Source organism: Dendrobium catenatum, unplaced genomic scaffold (genome assembly GCF_001605985.2).
Source record: "Dendrobium catenatum unplaced genomic scaffold, ASM160598v2 fragScaff_scaffold_8, whole genome shotgun sequence".
Lineage (NCBI taxonomy): Eukaryota > Viridiplantae > Streptophyta > Magnoliopsida > Asparagales > Orchidaceae > Dendrobium > Dendrobium catenatum.
Window position 1 is genome coordinate 160212 of NW_021318470.1, and position 20112 is coordinate 180323.

General features: G+C 31.4%; 1 protein-coding gene across 1 annotated transcript; it reads right to left on the reverse strand.

Annotated features, from left to right (window-relative positions):
* Positions 1–4820: 4820 nt before the first annotated feature.
* Positions 4821–11442, reverse strand: LOC110091945 (peroxiredoxin-2C). Its single transcript, XM_020816257.2, has 3 exons — positions 11240–11442; positions 10852–10931; positions 4821–5253 (listed from the first exon to the last, which is right to left on the reverse strand). The coding sequence occupies exons 1-3, from the start codon at positions 11392–11394 to the stop codon at positions 5000–5002; spliced, it is 489 nt and encodes a 162-aa protein (XP_020671916.1). The 5' UTR covers positions 11395–11442; the 3' UTR covers positions 4821–4999.
* Positions 11443–20112: the final 8670 nt, after the last annotated feature.

Sequence of the window (20112 nt, forward strand, 5' to 3'; positions counted from 1 at the left end):
TAAGGGCGTAATTTTATTAAAAATAATATATGAATTAAAATTAAATTTAAATATCTTTTATTTTAAGAATGAAATTCAAATTTGGCTCACCCGTATCACTAATTTATTCTCACGGAGTATATTCGCGTTGATTAAAAACTTAAAAAAATAAACTTAATTTATAAAATAATTATATATCTAAGTTAAATATATTTTATTTTTATTTTATTTTATTTAAGTTTATGTGTACATCTTTTAATTAAATCCATAATTAGACTTTTTGGGATGAAAATTTATCTTAATTAAATTTATATTTAAATGCTTTAATTAATTTTTTACTTTTATTTTATATAAATTAATATGTAAACTAAAATTAAACTAATATTGTATGCCACTTTATTTGGCCGGTTATTTGATTTTAAATATTGTACTTTGAGTCCGAACCTCATTTCCTTTTGTGCGGGAATAATTCCACGTGGCATCATTTTCATCATAAATTTTAATTGGCCCCGTCATGAATTATTATTATTATTTTATTATATCAGTTACAATGCCAACGATCAGAATATATCGTAATGGAATGTATAAAATTATAATTAGAATACTTTACAAAATAAAAGTATTAATAAATGAATTTATTTCTTCGCAAAGTTAGAACTTTTATAAAGTTATTTTTTTAGTAAAAATTCTCTTAAAAATAGAAAAAATATATAGAGAGAGAGACTAAGTCTCTTTCTCTATTGTAAGTCTCTCTCCCTATGTATTGTGGTTCTTCATTGTAAGTCTCTCTCTCATATAGAAACTCATTCTTAAAAGAGTGATGACTCTTAAGATTTAGTTTGAGATAATTTTCTTATTATAGAAAAATGAAATTTTATAAAAAACATTTTTACACAAGTACTCCGGCCTCGTCCTTAACTATAGCCTTCTCTATTTCGAAACAATTAAAAGTAATTTCCAGTTGATGCTTCGTTTGGGACAACTTTTTTAATTTTTGTACTAAATTTTTATTTTTAAAAACAATAAAAAAAGTCATCCCAATAAATTATGAATATAGTACTTGTGCAAAAATACTTTTTGCAAAAACTTATTTTTTCCACTGATTTTAAAAATTTTATCATATTTGCTTAAACCTTCATTCTCTCAACAATCATTATTAAAACTATCTTTTACAAAAAGTATCAGGCACGAAGCTTACATTCAAATAATTTATAAAAATTACTTTCAACATTTAATTAAATCATATCATGAGATTAAGCATTTGCCCAATCTCATATAGAAAAAGAATAATTTGTAGTCATAAATGTATTCATTATAGGTTTGAAAAAATCTATCCACTAGATCTTAATTATGATAAAGAGACACGTTTAATTAAAGTATATTATATTGATAGGAATAGTGAATTAGTTCATACAAAATTTTTGAATAGTCAAATTAAATATTTTATAGATATGAATAGGACATTAGTTATGTATAAATTTTTGAATAGTAAGAAAGATTATACAATTTGCACCAAAAGAATGGTGAGCATTAGGAACATAAATAGCACAAAAATTTATCTAGCCATACCTTAAGAATATAAATGAATTATGAACTAGCACAAATTTTTATTATCTTTATTATCTAGATAAACTCCAACTGGTATCAGAGTATTAGAAAAGTCATGGAACCAAAAATTATACAATATCTCGATTTAGAATTACCGCAAAATAAAAAAAAAATTTAGTCATTTTTGATAAATACAAAATTAGCTGTTATTTCGATTCAAAATATAGGCATAGTTTGCATAGTAATGATAGTTCTACTAATAGTATTATAGATTTATTAATAAGTTTATCTAAATCGTTTCAAATTCATCAAGAAAAGATATATAGAATTATTGAAAAATTTTCAAATAGTATCATGATTAAAAAGAAAACTTTGGAAGAAATTAATGAAAAAATAAATTATATTAAAAGACAAAATGATGAATTTATTACAAAAATTAATAATTATCATGATAAAGTCGAAAATCAATCGACGAAACATTTAATTACTCTAAGTCTAGTTCGAAAAATCAAAGATGATTTTGATCAATTTAAATGAAATAAAAACTAGTTTAAAAAAATTAAAAACTACCTTTACTGATTTAAAACAACTCATATTAACATGAATCATATAGAAAATTCCAACATATATTTAGAAACGCTAAAGGATTGCCAAAATTATCATACATATGTTATAGGACTAACTTCTTATTTAGGAGCCCAAAATAGTGACAAAACTTATCCAAAAATATTAAATTTCCAAACTATTTTATTAATAAATATTTATCAAAAGTTAAAATTTTTAGAAGACAAACTTTTAGATATAGAAAATAAATTAACAGGATTTTTAAACAAAATGATTTAGATGAATTAACAAAATGTATTAAAAATCAAAACAAAATTATTCTTTATATCCCTCGCATAAGTTATAAAAAATGGTGAATAAACAAACTACCTTACAAATATTCAAAAAGAATCCGATAAATTATGATAGAAAATTATCTGAGATAATAGATATAGAAGGACAGTTAGATAGATTTAATAATAGAAAATTAAATTTAATAAAAACTAAAAAATTATATGACAATTCAATAATTTCTAAATCAAATATTATTCAAACCATAGCTGAACAAAAGATTAGTTGCATTTCTAATTCTGATCAAATATCTATACTCATAATAACTAAAGAAGATTGAGATAAAATAAAAACTATGAAAATGACGCAAATATATTTAGGATTAATAATAATTGGTATTAAAGGATTACATCGGAAAAATCTAGGAACTAAATCATTAGTCATCTTATTTGACAACCGATGGACAGAATTAGCAAAATCTATTATAGGATCTTTTGAAATAGATATGAACGAAAATGGAGCTATTATATATTTTATACCAAATTTTATTATGGATATAAAAGAATGTGTTCAAAATATAAAAATAAGAATTAAAACTAAAGGATATAATATGACAGTTGGATCAAAAAATCTAAGAATAACTACAGGATTTATAGGAAAAATGCAAGAACATTCTAATGTTAAATTTAAACTAAATAATGAAACTTAGAAACCATGTTAGCCAGCGAAGGAATTAAGGTCATTTCTGGTAAAAAAATTAGTCCAGAAATATATGCTGGTTTAGAATGGAATTTAAGTTCATTTTTAGATAAACCAATTTTGATCCCTCATGAAAATTCATCCTTCGAAAATCACAATGGTACCCTAAGTATAAGATTTTCGGATTATAAGCAATTAAAAACCAAACAAGATTCGGATTATGATGATTCAATAAGATCTGAATAATAAATATGAGTTATCTTGATTTCTCTAAAATAAAAACTATTTAAATTTACAAGATATGGTTTTTTCTTTAGATATTCCTTATCAATCGTTGAAAGAAAAATATGATTTTGAATTAGCCTATCAAAATAGATTTGATGAAAATTTTGATTGGAAGAAAATTGAACGATCAAATGAAGAGATAAAAATGAATATGGATTTAGGAGAAATAGTTCCTCCAGGACCTTCTAATCGAAATCAAACCCAGGATAGAGGAAAAAGACCTAGATTTGAACCAGTTCCACCATCTGGAGAAGACGATAGACCGGGCAGACCGATAAGATCAGGAACATCTAGATATAACTATAATGATGATAGCAAAAACTATCGATTTCGAGGATCTATGGAACCAATAGAGAAAATAACTTTAGTTCGAGCCCATAGAAATGAGACTATATTAACCATCAATTTGAATAATCCCCATATATGGGAATCAGTTATAAGTAAATGGGAATTTGATGCAGTTAGAGCTTGGGCAAATAGCAACAAGCAAAGAGTTGGTGATATGTTTGCATTTTTAGAAACTTTGTTAGGTGAAACTGCAGCAAATATTTACAATGAAGCAAAAATAAAAAAGCAGGAGAAATAGAAACTTTGAGACAATTGGGAGATAATCCATATAATTTTACAAAATTTATTAGAACATTAATATTAGAATTTGACCCAAGTAGACAGAATACAAATATGCAAGATCAAGCATACCGAAATTTAGAACAATTAAGTATTGATAATTGATCAAACATTGATAGTTTCTGTAACTTGTATGTTTCTTATGCAAGTAAAGCTGGAAGATACTTTGATCAAGAAACATCAGATAGATTTTTAATCAAATTACCTGGAGAATTAGGAAAAGAAATTCATGACAAATGGAAAGCAACTTATCCAAATAATAATGATATAAAACATTTAGGTATATGACCAAGAATAGTCTGAGGCCTAACATTGTAACCATCAGAAACTAATGTGATGGAAAATAAAAATTCTGAGAATTTTACCCTCAATTTCATTTTTCATATAATGCAGCAACTAAGATTTCGTTTGGTTATCTGATACTTTTGTAAAAAATAGTTTTAAGAAACATAAGTTTAGAAAAATGAATTTTCTAACAGAAAAGCATATATAAAAAACTTTCTTAAAACAACAGAAAAATGATAAAAAAAATGATGTTATTGAAAACGTGATTTGGGGAATCAAACAACAAAGAAGAAATAAATTTACCGCTTTAAAAAGGAAAAAGAACAAAATACATCCAATAAAATTAGGCCTAAGGAATAGAGGGGTTCTCAACAAGTTCTTCCCATTCAGGAAAGCTTAGGGTAATCTTGTTCCCAGGTTTGAAAATGCTTTACTATTAAATCTTTGGCTAAATATAGGTTTTGTTTCAATAAATTAAAATAACATTCATTAATTTTAAAGTAACTTTATATATATATTTTATTCCTGTAATTATTTGTACTAAAAAAGAATAAAAACCAAAATTTCTACCAATAAACACTGAAGAACTAAATTTTATAACTGCGTTCTCCCTCCTAACCACAACCCAGAAACACTTGACAAAACAAACAGACAAACTAGAAAGCACTTTTATTCAGACGGACGGAATAGAAAAACGCACACCACCACGTTCTTACTCTCAAAAAGAGCAGCAGTTTTATCATCACAGAGACTTGAGGATCTCATGGGCACCGGAGACGGTGAAAGCCCCACCCTCCTCAATGTTGGCCACCTTCACCTTGAGATCTTCCACCAGGATTGCGTACCTGCGAGAGCGCAGTCCGAGCCCTCTCTCGCTCAGATCCAGCTCCAGGCCGAGGGCCTTTGTGTAGTTTGCAGAGCCATCGGCGAGGAACTTCACGTGCTTGTTATCCGTGTAAGTCTTTGCCCAGGCCTTCAGCACAAACGGATCATTGACTGGCTCAAGGATTGAAGATTTGTTTCAGGATTAGTAGTTTCGAGTTTTTCTTTATAAATAGCTTCAAAATGGTAGAGAGAAAAGCATCCGAGCTTTGAGGGATTAATTATTTCGTGCAGATGCATATGTCGAATGTCGTCTTGAGACCAACCAGAATGTGTCGCATCACCCCTGTGCTCGGTACCGCTAATATGACACATTCTGGTTGGTCTCCAGATGGTATTCTGAGTCCGGTCTCCGCACAGAATAATTTCTCCTCTTGAGGGAAAATTATCAGGTCTGGACACCGGATGTAGAGATACGTCCGAACATCCACTAAAAATTTGACACGTAGAATGTACACGTGTCCGCGAAATTTTAAGTCAAGCGAGCCAAAAGCACAGGTAAAGCGCAGTCAAAAGCACAATCCACGTGGCAAATTTTTATTGGATATCCGGACCTATTTCTAGGTCCGGTGTCCGGACCTAATAATTTACCCCTCTAGAGGGTTGTGGAATGGAGCCTACAAAAGATATCCAATATTTACAATTATTTTATAATAAAAGTATGCAATGATAGCCATAGGATGTAGCTATCAATTTGATGAACTTAAATAAATTTATTATGTTTTTGTGAGTTGTTTTTCTTGTCTATGTTTTCACTCTCGTTATGTGTATTACATGTATTGCCAATTTCCCAACACCATTCATGAAATAAAGAGGATAAATAATAAGATGGCCATAATTTGGGTTCAAACAACGACAGACTCAGATAATTCTCACCACTTAACACTAAAGCTAGAAAGCGATGAACATAGAGATGTGATTGGGTTTGTAAGTTTACATGGCAGAACATATCCAATTTTTTTATGTTACCTAAAATAAATAATTTAAAAAAATATCTTAAATCATTTTAGTTAAATTATTGCCATTAGTACATGCTATAAAATTATCGGCAATAGATTGTGTTTTATAGCTTAGCTTTGTAGAAAATCGAACAAGAACAAATAAAAATTGTGAGAGACTAGAATTTATACGCGAAAAATATAAAAATGAAAAAAATCATAGGGCACAATTGCAATAATCAACTAGGAGAAACTAAAAACGTCACTTCCTTAAAATTGAACATATGATGATACAGAGTTGCGAATAATTATCAGTTTTTCATTATAGGGATTATAAAAATCGAATGTCGACGCGAAAAATATAAAAATGAAAAAAATCATAGGGTCTAGCACAATTGCAATAATCAACTAGGAGAAACTAAAAACGTCACTTCCTCAAAATTGAACATATGATGATACAGAGTTGCGAATAATTATCAGTTTTTCATTATAGGGATTATAAAAATCGAATGTCGATAAGTTGATAGTTAAAGCCGAACAGCAGCTTAAGACTTTAATACTTAATAGTCAAGCGATAAGCCTAGTGATGGTGGCGGTGCTTGCTAATAGTGGTCGTTGACAATTATCACCAGAAAATTCAATAAAGTTCCTTAGATCTCTTAGTTGTATAACCTCCTCTCCTACGAAAAAAATTAGGCCTTATTGCTAGCTTTTTAAGAGAGACAATTAGATAAATTTGATCTATACTAATCTCCCTTCGATCATAGATCATTTATCCAACAATCGACTGCCTTAATGATGACATAATCAAAAGGCATTGTCACATTGTGCTTGTTACATTCATCTTATCTCACTACTTCATTTGACTACAAGCATGCAAAATTTAAAGACCAATTGGTCCTACAATTAATGTTCAGACTTTAGAAGTTTTCAAATAAATTTAAACATAGTTGATTTTGGTTCATTTTGATTCAAATTTGATCATTTGTGGTGTCAATGAGTTTATTGTATTGAGATGTTCAATTTGACTATAAATTTGTTGAAATTAAAATTAGGGCTTCTGAATTTAATTCCAAAAATTTTCATTTAAAATATTGCCTCAAGATTGTGCTGATCATGTAAATTTTTTAGAGACATCATTTGCCCCTCATTTCCAAGTGTTTAAGCTTATGTTGCCTAGAAATATATGTTAAATCTTTTAAATTTTGTGGGGAAAAATTACTAAGTGTGGTCATTCCCTAGACTCAACATGAACCTCCTCTTGAGACTATATACCAATTAAATTTTTTTAATTATAAAGTCGGACGTCGATTGGAGCAGAATTAATTAAAAAATATTGCTATGAACCCTTCAAATTGGCTCGAATTTGATTACAATTCCAAAATCTCTGTTGGAACTGAAAGTGTTAATATTGAGTCCAAATATTAATACCCCCTCATAGAGGGGAACATGCTCTCCTCTTATTAAGACTACAATTATTTTTCTTAACTGAGGCATTCTATTGTCTTACATAGGCAGTGTGTAATTCCCCCCTTCATAGGCTCCTATAAAATATTATTTCTAGATAGGAATGTGTATCCCCCTTACAGGCTCTAATACTCCTCCTTTAAGAATAACGAGTTATTTTTTATGGATGTTGTGGGAGAAATCTGTATCTCTCAATTTACTCTTTGTAGTTTGGGTTTCACTACTTAAAAAAGTCTTCATAATGTCAGCTACATAAAATGCATAATTCCCACTTCGCAAATACCAGTAAAATACTATCATAGATAAATGGTGTGCAAATCTTTCTTGTTCCAATATTTTCTCTATTAGAGTATCAAACCACCCTCCAGATAAATTTGTGAGTAACACTCAAAATTTTCAATCTTTGCAATGGGGCATCAATCTTCCCCTTTAAAGAGGCTCGATTACCTTTGTTTGAGTTATTATGATCCAAAAAAATTTCAATCCATTTTGAAGCTCCAAATTTTCCCAATATGAAGATAATTATTATCAGAATTTGATACGACTCATGCAAATGTTGAAGAAAATACTCTAAGAAATGCAGTTTGACTTTCAATTTGATGTCGACATTTGGTGATGATGATACTAAAAACCAACGTTGGCGCTAAAACCATTGAAAAATTTGTCTCGTCGTATCAAATTTTAAGAGGGAAAGAACTCTTAATGGAAACTGGTGTGGGAAGTTTGATATGTAAATCAAATAATTCAATATGTAACTTATAAATGTATATTTCTTGACTAATATTCACAATCAATTTAATAGAAATAATTATATTTTCATTTTTGGCTAGAATAATTCAGATTTATGAGAATTTATCCCAGAAGAAACTAAATTATTTATATGTATTTGAGATATGCTTGAAATCTTCAAAATATTTTCCCTAATTAGAGCCAAGTGACCTAAACTTTTTAAGACCTCTCGAGATTCACATCTTTTGAAATTTTTTAAGAATAGAAAAAACCTTATAATTTATGAGGTTTTTGGAGAACTAAGAAAATCTATATCTTTTGTGGCTAAATACTCTTCTGAGATTTTTTTTTTTTTTCTTTCAAAATTATAGATTCAAAGGCTTTTAGAGAACTGAAGAAATCTATAAATTTTGAGATTTTTAGTCCTTTGAGAATTTTAGTATACCTATAATGTTTTGGGCTTATACCTTATAAACTTTTAAATGATTATATACCTTCTAAGGCATATGCCTTCTAAAATTTTAGATATACCTATATCTTCTGAGGTTTATATACATTTACCTTCTAATGGTTATGTCTTCTAAGATTTTTAGATGATCATGCACCTTATAAAGATTTTACCTTATGAGATTTTTAAATGAATGGAAACACTTTTATGGAATATTTCTTGTGAAGACTCAATCCAGTACTAGCTCTCTAGCTATCATGTATGTCACTTGTCCTCATGGGATCTTTTTAGTATATCATATCCACTAATAGCTTCCCATAGATATTGCCCCATAGTTACTTTCCCTCAAAAGGAATCCCTCTTGAACAATGCATCGTAGCTTCTCTAATAAGCTCAAAAGTGGCACCAATAAGGCGAAGTTAATTTAACTCCTTCATAGTTGGTGAAGAATAATAGATTAGCCAAATAACATGGGAAGGATATGTTGTACTGGTAGTGTCCAAGAGACTATGATAAGGCTATCGCAGAGGAGTTGCGATATGAATAGATATTTCCATAGTGGCATCAAATAGATCAAATCTAAACTATTATTTATTTTTTGGTGCAGCGACTCCATCATGCTGTGATAGTGCACTTCTCCTCCAAGAGTTATAGAATTAGAACTTGTTCTTTTTCTATCTTACCCATATGAACCTCCAATGTGTAGCCTGAGTTATCTTAAAGGCCTATATTATGCTGTCTTAGATTGAGTTATTGATCGTCAACCATTAGAAAAATATTTGATATAATGTTAGGAATGATTTCCCACAAATGTCTTCAAATTGTTATGAGGCACAAGCCAGAAAATTTTTAACTGTAGATTATTATAATTTTTATATCTTAGCTTTGTACAAAAATTCCAATACCTACGAATAAAAATTTGTGAGAAAACAAGATTTTTCATGTAAAAAACCCAATAATGGAAAAAATCACAAAGCTTAGCCTAATTATAATAATCCACTATATAATGGAAGATAGAAAAATAATCTCTTCCTCAAAATTGAAGAATATGTGATTATACATAGTTGAGAACAATCATCTAATTCTTATTGGGGAGATTACATAAATTGAATGTCCATAAGCAGATAATTAAAGCCCAATAGCATAGTTAAATATTAAAAGTTAAGCGACAATTCAGACGAAAATAGCTTGGTGATAATGACGTCAATAGCTAATGGTGGTGATCAGAGATGATCGCAAGAAATTATAATAAGGTTATTTAGCTCTTCAAACTCTTCTCATATAGAAAATGAGGCCTACATATTGCATTTTTTAAAGGGACATTTTGACAAATTTGATTAGAATCCAAAACACTACATCGAACAATTCATATTGAGCCCTTGATCATAGATAATTTACCCAACAATTAAGTGTCTTAATGATGTCATAATCTAATGATCTTTGACTCGTTAGATTATCTCATCAAGTCGCTTGCTTTGACTATGAGCATGTAAGATTCGAAGATGGTTTGATACTTCAATTAATATTCGAAAGCTTTCAAATATGCTTCCAAGTGCTAAATTTTTGTTCCTTTTGACTAAGATCTGATCTTTATTGTGTCGATGATTTCATCTCATTGAGATATTCAATTCAACTATAAGTTTTTTCAATCAAAGTTCGGGTGATCTTGAATTAACTTTGAAAATTTTTCATTCAAATATTACCTATTTTCCTCAAGATTTGTGTTGATTATGTGAATTTTCTATGTACATATCAATCATGATAGTCTATTTACTCCAATTTTCCAAGTATCACTACTATGTAAGGGTAAATTTGTGTACATCAATGCCTCCTCACATTCTGTACATTGGAGAAGCCTCACACAATGTATACCCCCTTTTAATCTTGAATTGAATATCTTTTTCGGCTGATTGATTTCTATTTTATCAAATAAATAAATAAATAAGAGAAGTAGTAGCAAACTTGCTATCATGGTTGCTTAACTAACATAGTAATTGTCCTTCTAACCTTGTTTGAATTTAACGAGGACAATGAAAGACAATTAGGAGGAAAAATCGATTAAGCTCTCTTTATCTTCAACAAGAAAGAAATCAGAGCTAATCTAAGAGCAAAATTAAGTTTAAAACATACCGCTAATAACAAGGATCTCATCGATACCCTTCGACTTTAATTCCTCGGCACTGGTGATGAAACTGGGCACATGCTGCATGCTGCATATTCACACAAAAACATATCAGTCTGTTTCCTCCTCTTAAATTAGTGCAGAAGAAACTGGATGAGTTTTTAAGAACGATCAGCAACATTTCGTCGATGAAACGACAATATCAGTCAGATTCTTCATCATCCGTCAAGTAAAATTCATTCCTAACACAGATCTGTCTTCTTCAACTCTAACCCCCAACCACAATACTACTTCAGCTTCAGAATCTACAAAACCCCTTCGGTCTATCCATCCAATGATCGGAAAACAACTAAATCAAACAAAATTTAAGCTAGAATGAAAAGCGTTAAAGAGGACCTGCAGGTGGGGGTGAAGGCGCCGGGAACACCTATGAGGACGATCTTCTTGCCAGCGGCGAGTGTGTGAATCGATAGCTGCTGGATCTGATCATTCTCATCAAACCAAGGTAGAGTTCCATCGGGAATAGTATCTCCAACTGCTATCGGAGCCATTCCTTTCCCTCGCTCGGTCCTATCGACGATCGGATTCTTAAACGATATTCGTGTCGAGATATATAGGAGGGCGAACAGTTTTTATGCAACACGAGCAACACGTGTCACTTCACTTCGCCGATTATTTTATTTTTAATACTGTATTTTCAAGTCCGAACCGCATTGCTAGTAGTCTAGTAGTACGCATGGATAAATCCACGTGGCATCATTTTATCATAAATCTTCCTGTAGCTGACAGCTGTCCGTTAGAGAAATCATTTGATGTATGCATACAGCTATGTATTAGTAAATTATAATATATATATATTAATTGCAAAAGTAACATCTATAGCTAGGCAAATTATTAGGTCCGGTCACCTGACAGAGAGATACATTCGGATGTCTCTGTCAGGTGACCAGATGCAATAATTCGAATGTATCTCTCTGTCAGGTGACCAGATGCAATAATTCGACTTATAGCTGGGGATGATAAGGGAAAATCATAAGTTCGAAGAAAATGAAGTATTTAAGAAGGCTAAGCAAATTCTCTTCCAATTGTCTTCATTGTTTCAAATATGTTATATGTGGCCATAAACCATCAACTTCTCCTGAAGAATTTTAAAACTACACATAATAATGATTACTCTTATCACGCTCCAAAATCCAATTTGAAATAATTCTTTTTTTTATCTTTTATTAACAACACCATAATTATCTAACTTCATTTCTATAATTCAAAACATCAATACACATGTATATTCATTGACCAAAAATAAATTATATGTAATATTTAGGAATCATATAATCACAACATATCCTTCAATTCATGAATACAAAAGAATAACTGAAATAAAACGAAACAGAACCTGAGGAATTCTAATCAGTCTTACGTTCTTGACTCACTTCTCTGACTGGAAGTCATTTAAACCACATATAATAAGTTAAATAGTCCAACATATCACTAAAATCTTATAATTAAATTCAAAACACGACAAAGAAATAGTATGCATGCTGTTAGTGAATTCATAATATTAATAGTCATATGATCAAGAATCAATGCATAAATAATAAAACTCACTTGCAACATCAATAGAATCTGTAAACTGTAAAATAGTACGATACATAAGTCAGTAAAATAGTATAGGGGAAACAAGTAAACCAATATTAATGTCGAATCGATAAAGTATTCGTCGTATCAGGATTATTAATCAGTAAAAAAATTATATAAAGAGGTAAAAGCAAAGCATCGATAAAGACTGTCGAAATCATATCAATGTCGTGAAATCCTATATTGATAGACACATGCTATCCAATTATTATATATCAATATCAAAACAATTTTTTAATCACATGCTCAGTATATCATATGCAACACATGTCACATACGCAGTATCAATACAGTGAATCAATAGTATCAAATAGTATCGGTGTCCATATTGGTAACAATAAAATTATTGTCAGGATAAGTAAAATAATACACTAACAATAAATTCATATGGTAACAAAAATAATATCTCAATAACATGTATTTATGTAGTCGCACTAAACAAGTAAGAAATATTGGCTTAATAGGTCTTTTTTAGCATCGTGTTTGTATTAGTAAATCGTTGGCTCATTAAATAGAGTCGTCACTCTTTGTCCGTCGGTACAATAATAACTTATTATAACTCTCAATCATTGTATAAATAAAATAAAAGAATTTATCGTCCAGATAAGCTATGATACTATATCAAGCAATCATACAAAAATTAATGAGAATGTTGTTAACTGATAATTGACATATCGCTCTATCTATTGAGATTATAAAAAAAGAGGACGTATAAAGAGCTTAGAATATAAATAAAGAGGATATACAAAGTATTGATATTGTAAACATGTTGTAAAAATGGTTTAATTTAAGAGGAAACTTGAGTAAAATAAGAATTATTTAGCTAAAGATTTCACAAATCCATCAAATAAGAGGTATATATTATTGGATGCATATATCATTGATCCTCTTCACCCATATTGATAAAAAATAGTTATCTTGCATCAGAGATTATAAATAACTCAAAAGAAAGGAAAAATATAGTGCAAAGAAGTAACATGCATGACATTATTTCAACAACTAAATACACCAACTACTTTGTTAGATAGCAAGGCAACAAGCATAATGCTAGTATCAAATGATTATAGTGATATCATATTCCTTAGCAATATAATATGATTTATTATTTTGTAGGACATAGATGCATTTTCTTTTTTAATATGGGAGTGGTTCTAGATTTGCCCAAAATATATTTGTCATATATTATTATCATGAATGAAGTCTATAATCAACACTAGATAAATAAATTTTGAGATTATGAAGCCAAAAAAAAGGTGAAAGATTCAATTAAGTGGTTCGAGTTACTAGTAAAGTGTATTATTAATGATAAAGCGTGGATCTTTGGGTGTTGGGAAGACGTATAATTTGTATTTATCTGGTGCATTGGAATAAAAATCCCTTAAATATATTACGTGAAAATGAATTACCTAAAAAGTTTATGGCATTATACTTCTACGACCTTTCTATCGTTACAGATCATATATTAGGGTAAAAATTAACCTCACTTTTTAAATATTTTCTATATTATTAGAAGAGTTTTAGTTGTTTACACACAAAAGGATGTTCTTTCACCAAAAAAAATAAGGGAGGGCAAGGACAAATAAGTGCCCAACACAAACATTAGGTAAATAGCTTATGTAGCCTAAAGCATTATAATATAATCCCACCTTCTGTAACTATATATATACTGAAGAGGCGATGGACGATAAATTGTTACGATGAGTTTGGTGAGCAATAGTGAATTATAGTGATCAGAATGGTAATAGGCCTTGATAGCAATTAAGTGGCGATGAGCGAATAAGGTTGTTCTATACAAAGGTTGACAAGACATCAAAATTCTACTGTAACCACATATTGGTCCTCACTAGAGCCAAAATACAAACTATTACAACTCTATTGTTCTCAATTTAGATGTGAGAAGATAAATTTTGAAATTTCAAGCTGAGGTTTGATGAATTTTCTATTGAGAAAAAGATTTGAAAATAGTTTGATTAGAGAAGATATTTTAATTGAGAAAATGATCAAAATGAAAGATCAAAATAATCACCAACTATATTAAATGTTCATTTTGGTCCCCCCCACCCACCTCAAACTTTATATAGAGGAATCAAATTGGTCTCATTATTGGACTATTTTGATTCATTTCTAAAAACTCAAGGGATCAAAAATTCAAAATGATTCTTTAATATAATTGGAAATATTTTACTCTTTCATAAATAGTCAAGAAATCATTTGAGTTTTTCTCTTTTATAATTAGATTTGTGTTATGTTGTTGGTGGACTACTCCTAAATCAATAGAGAAGTAGTGTTGCATTATTGAGATGCTAACAAAGTTTGATGGAGTTGGGAAATTTTTCATGGGGAATAATTTTAGGAGAGAGAACACTTAAGAGGCTGGTCAAGGCTATGATCTATATTGAGATAAATGCCCTAAAGGTTGAGAGGATGATAGGAAAGAAAATCCCGATCTTGCATATTGTTTATGGATTTGCCACACCATTGCAACATTGAGCTTATGAAACTATCCAAAAGATAGGGAGAACATGTGCGAAATTTCTTGGAGATAAATCTCCTAGAATACTAAGCCAAAAAGTAATGAAGTACTCAAAAGTAAAAATTTTTGTCATTTCCCACCAATAATGATTCAAATCATATGCTCATTATTTATTTTAAATGTTAATTTATATTAATTAATACCATGAACTAATTTCGAATGTTACATTGTATTCTTTTTAAGTAGGTGATAGTTGATCCTAAGCGGACAAAGGAGATGTGAAAGACTTCTACAAGTTAATTAGATATACTCCTTATTAGCCTCTCCTAATTAAGATTTTGATGAAGAGAAAGACCACCACTTGTTTTGTTAGAGGGTGTGGTGATCAATCTAAGTAAACACAAGAGGTGCATAAAGAAAAGGATCAATATGAGTTCATGTCCTCCTCCAAACATCTATAAATGTTTGTGGTAATTAGATAATTCAAGAATAATCAAATTGAAATTGAGCATAATGTGGACGCTCTGATTGAATTTGTGCATATAAATAAAATAAATGAATTTGTCATCCAGGTGAGCTATGATACTATATCAAGCAATAATACAAAAGTTAATGAGAATGTTGTTAACTGATAATTGACATATAGCTCTATCTATTGGAATTATAAAAAAAAAGAGGACGTATAAAGAGCTTAGATTATAAATAAAGAGGATATACAAAGTGTTGATATTGTAAACATGTTGTAAAAATGGTTTAATTTAAGAGGAAGCTTGAGTAAAATAAGAATTATTTAGCTAAAGATTTCACAAATCCATCAAATAAGAGGAATATATTATTGGATGCATATATCATTGATCCTCTTCACCCATATTGATAAAAAATAGTTATCTTGCTTTAAATATTGCATCAGAGATTATAAATAACTCAAAAGAAAGGAAAAATATAGTGCAAAGAAGTAACATGCATGACATTATTTCAACAACTAAATACACCAACTACTTTGTTAGATAGCAAGGCAACAAGCATAATGCTAGTATCAAATGATTATAGTGATATCATATTCATTAGCAATATAATATGATTTATTATTTTGTAGGACATAGATGCATTTTCTTTTTTAATATGGGAGTGGTTTTAGATTTGCACCAAAATATATTTGTCATATATTATTATCATGAATGAAGTCTATAATCAACACTAGATAAATAAAATTTGAGATTATGAAGCAAAAAAAAAAGTTGAAAGATTCAATTAAATGGTTCGAATTACTAGCAGAGTATGTTATTAATGATAAAGAGAGGATCTTTGGGTGTCGGGAAGACGTATAATTTGTATTTATCTGGTGCATTGGAATAAAAATCCCTTAAATATTACGTGAAAATGAATTACCTAAAAAGTTTATGGCATTATACTTCTATGACCTTTCTATCGTTACAGATCATATATTAAGGTAAAAATTAACCTCACTTTTTAAATATTTTCTATATTATTAGAAGAGTTTTAGTTGTTTACACACAAAAGGATGTTCTTTCACCAAAAAAAATAAGGGAGGGCAAGGACAAATAAGTGCCCAACACAAACATTAGGTAAATAGCTTCTATAGCCTAAAGCATTATAATATAATCCCACCTTCTGTAACTATATATATACTGAAGAGGCGATGGACGATAAATTGTTACGATGAGTTTGGTGAGCAATAGTGAATTATAGCCGAAGAGGCGATGGACGATAAATTGTTATGATGAGTGTGGTGAGCAATAGTGAATTATAATGATCAGAATGGTAATTGGCCTTGATAGCAAGTAGCAATGAGCGAATAAGGTTGTTCTATACAAAGGTTGACAAAACATCAAAATTCTATTGTAACCATATATTGGTCCTCACTAGAAAGGGGAGGAAAAAAGAGAATTTGAGAAAAAAAAAAATCTTTAGTAGATTCAGTGTTATTAGAGGCATAGTTTGACACCTGCATAAGATTATATCTTTTCCATGCCCAATCAATAACTCTTCATCTCTTTACATGTGTGGTTAAATGTCAATGGCAAATAAGGGGTGCATAGGAGTGTCAAAACGAGTCTGTGAGTCGAGTTCGGGTCGAATCTGGATTGATCCAAGTTTAAATGGGTTAACCCTAACCCGATTCATTTTTATAAACGGGACATAAAATCCAACCCGGACCCGACCCATGTGGGTTACCGGGTTGACCCAACCCAAGCCGCGAACACAAATACGCCACTTTTTTAATGATCTGGACGATCAAGAATTCATGCAGGTTTGAGTTTGATGTTTGCTTAGACGTAGGGGATGGATCCTGGGATAGGAATGTCATGTGATTGTGAGCTACAGCAGAGCCGTCAAGGTCACATCAGGCATGTCAGCTAGTAAAAAATTGTAGAATAAAACAATGCATTTACCCTTATACCTAAAAACAAGCATGCCACGGATATTTCTGACTACAGGCCAATCTCTCTATGTAATGTTTTTTATAAGCTTATTGCGAAGATCATTGCTAATAGGCTTAAATGTGTCTTGCCTCACATTATCCATCACAGTCAGGCCGGCTTTATTGCTAAGCGTATTTATACGGATAATATTATCTTGGCCAATGAAGTGCTTAGAGAATTTAATGGTACATCTTCCAGGAAGTTTTTTTGTGCCAAATTGGATATTCGGAAAGCCTTTGACTCGCTTTCTTGGGATTTTCTTATTTCTAGAATGAGGGATAAAGGCTTCCCTGAAATATTTATTTCCTGCGTAAAATGCTGTATTCAGGACGTCCCTTTTTTAATCTGCATCAACGGGTCTCTGCATGGGTTTTTTACCTCTGCTGCTGGCTTAAGGCAAGGTTGCCCTCTCTCGCCTTTGCTTTTTGTGATTGCTATGGATGCATTATCTTGTTCTTTGGAGGAAGGACCTTTTACTGGTATCCCTTATGGCACATCTAATCTCAAGCATCTTTTATATGCGGATGACGTCCTTGTTTTTGGAGTTGCTTCAATTGCTAATGCTTGGGCCTTGTCTAACTTTCTTAAGGATTTTGGCTCTGCTTCTGGTCTTTATGTCAATAATGCCAAGTGCTCCATTTTATTCTCCAATAATACTTCCTTGGCTAATTCCATATCCAATATTCTGGGCTTCACTCCTTCTGATTACCACTTCAAATATTTGGGCCTTCCCATTTCCCCCAAAAAACTTAAATTTTCTCACTTCCAACCACTATTGAGTAGAATTTCTACTCTACTTGATGGTTGGAAAGTCAAATTTCTTTCTTTTGCAGGTCGTGTTCAATATTTGAGATTTACTATTGCTAATACTCTGGCATATTGGATTAGGGGAGCTATCATACCTAAGGCTTGCATTAAATATGTTGACAGAATTTGCTCTAGATTTCTCTTTCATGGCTCCTCTCAGGGTAAGAAGCTACATCTGGTGGCTTGGCGTGACACCTATTTACCTATCAATTTGGGGGGAATTGGTATCCCTAGTATTCAATCTTTATACCACGGGTTTGGTTGCTCCTTCCTTTCGAGGATGTATAATACTAAGTCTTTGGTGTTTGATTGGCTTAGACACAAGTATGTTTCCCCTTGGAAAAACCTTCCCATAGTTAGTTCGAAATTCTGGAAGTTCATTCATGGCATTGCTGGTAATATCATTACTGATATTAAGCTTTAGGTTTCCCCGGAAAATACATTGCTCTCCTTTTTTTGGGATCCGTGGCTTAATGGGAACAAGTTGGCTGATTTTTTTAATCCTCCTACCGGTTGCCCTGATGATATTAGCTCTTATACTAGTGGGAATGTGTGGTGCATTCCTAGCAGTTTTCCTATTTGGCTGAAGCAACTCATCTCTTCTATCCCACTTCAGGACCCTTCCTCTACTACTTTAGCTTGGAAGAAATTCGATAAGCCTACCTTCAAAACATTTAGGCTGTTGTATTTTGATAATGTTCAGGAGGTGGCCTGGGCTAAATTTGTTTGGCACAAGAGGGCGGCTCTTAGATATTCAGCCTATGCTTGGCTGTTGTTTAAAAACGGTTTGAAAACGGCGGATATTTTGGCCAAGAGGAACATTTTTATTACTTCTACTTGTCCCCTGTGCCGGAGGGGAATTGAAAGTTATGCCCACTTATTTTTTTCATGTGATTTCTCTTTCGGTGTTCTTTCTTCCCTGCTGCCTATACTGAATGGATTTCTCTTTAGACCCACTACTCTGCAGCTATTTGAATTTTTGGAGGAAATTGGCACTTTTAATGCTGTTGAAAAAAATTTCTGTTATCTTGTAATTTGCTGTGTCATCTACTTCCTTTGGAGAGAACGTAACGATCGCAGATTTTCTAGTTCTCAGAGGAATCTTTTTGAGGTGGGTAAGCAGATTGCTATGGCCATTAGCTCTAAAGTTTCACATTGGAAAGCCAAGGATGAATTGTTGAGTTCATTTCCTAATTGTTTTGATGGTATATGAGGATTGGGGCGTGGTTTTTTTTTTTTTTTTTTTTTTTTTTTTTTTTTTTGCTAGATGGACCAATTCTGGATGGGTAATTTTTGGAGGGGTATTTTTCACTGTTTCTGTTGGGTTACAAGGTTGCCTGGTTGGATGGGGCATTTTGATGTCCGGGTTGTCTGCTTATTCCAGAGAAGGTTTGCTGAATTTTGGTGGTCTACTTTTTTCTGTTATCTCATTATTTTTGAGAGGGATCTTTCCCTCTACAGCCGGACGATGATGTGCGGAGCTAACAGTGACGAGGTGCCTCTGATTATCCTCCTTTGGACGGCCAGAGTTGATCTCATTTCCGCCCCGCTGTACTGCTTATCAGATTGCTTTTTGGTGGCAACCAGGGCTCTGCTCCTTTGGATGGCCTGGCATGTCGTTCTTCTGTTTTGCCTTCAGTTCAGGTTTCGGTGCTTATTTTGATCTCTCTGGCAACCATGGAGGACTGATAGCTGCTGATCTATTCGATGATGGTTTGCTTTACCTGTTAGCTCCATTTTCCTGAGTCCGAGGTCTTTTTGGCCTTTGCTGGTTTAGTTCCTTTTTTTTAATTTTTTGCTTTGTTGTTAGTCTTCTTAGTCTTTCCTGCTTACGCGCTGTTCGTTTTTTTTGCCCAGTTTTTGCTGTTGGGTAGAAAAACTTCTGTTTCATTTTGGTTTTAATATAC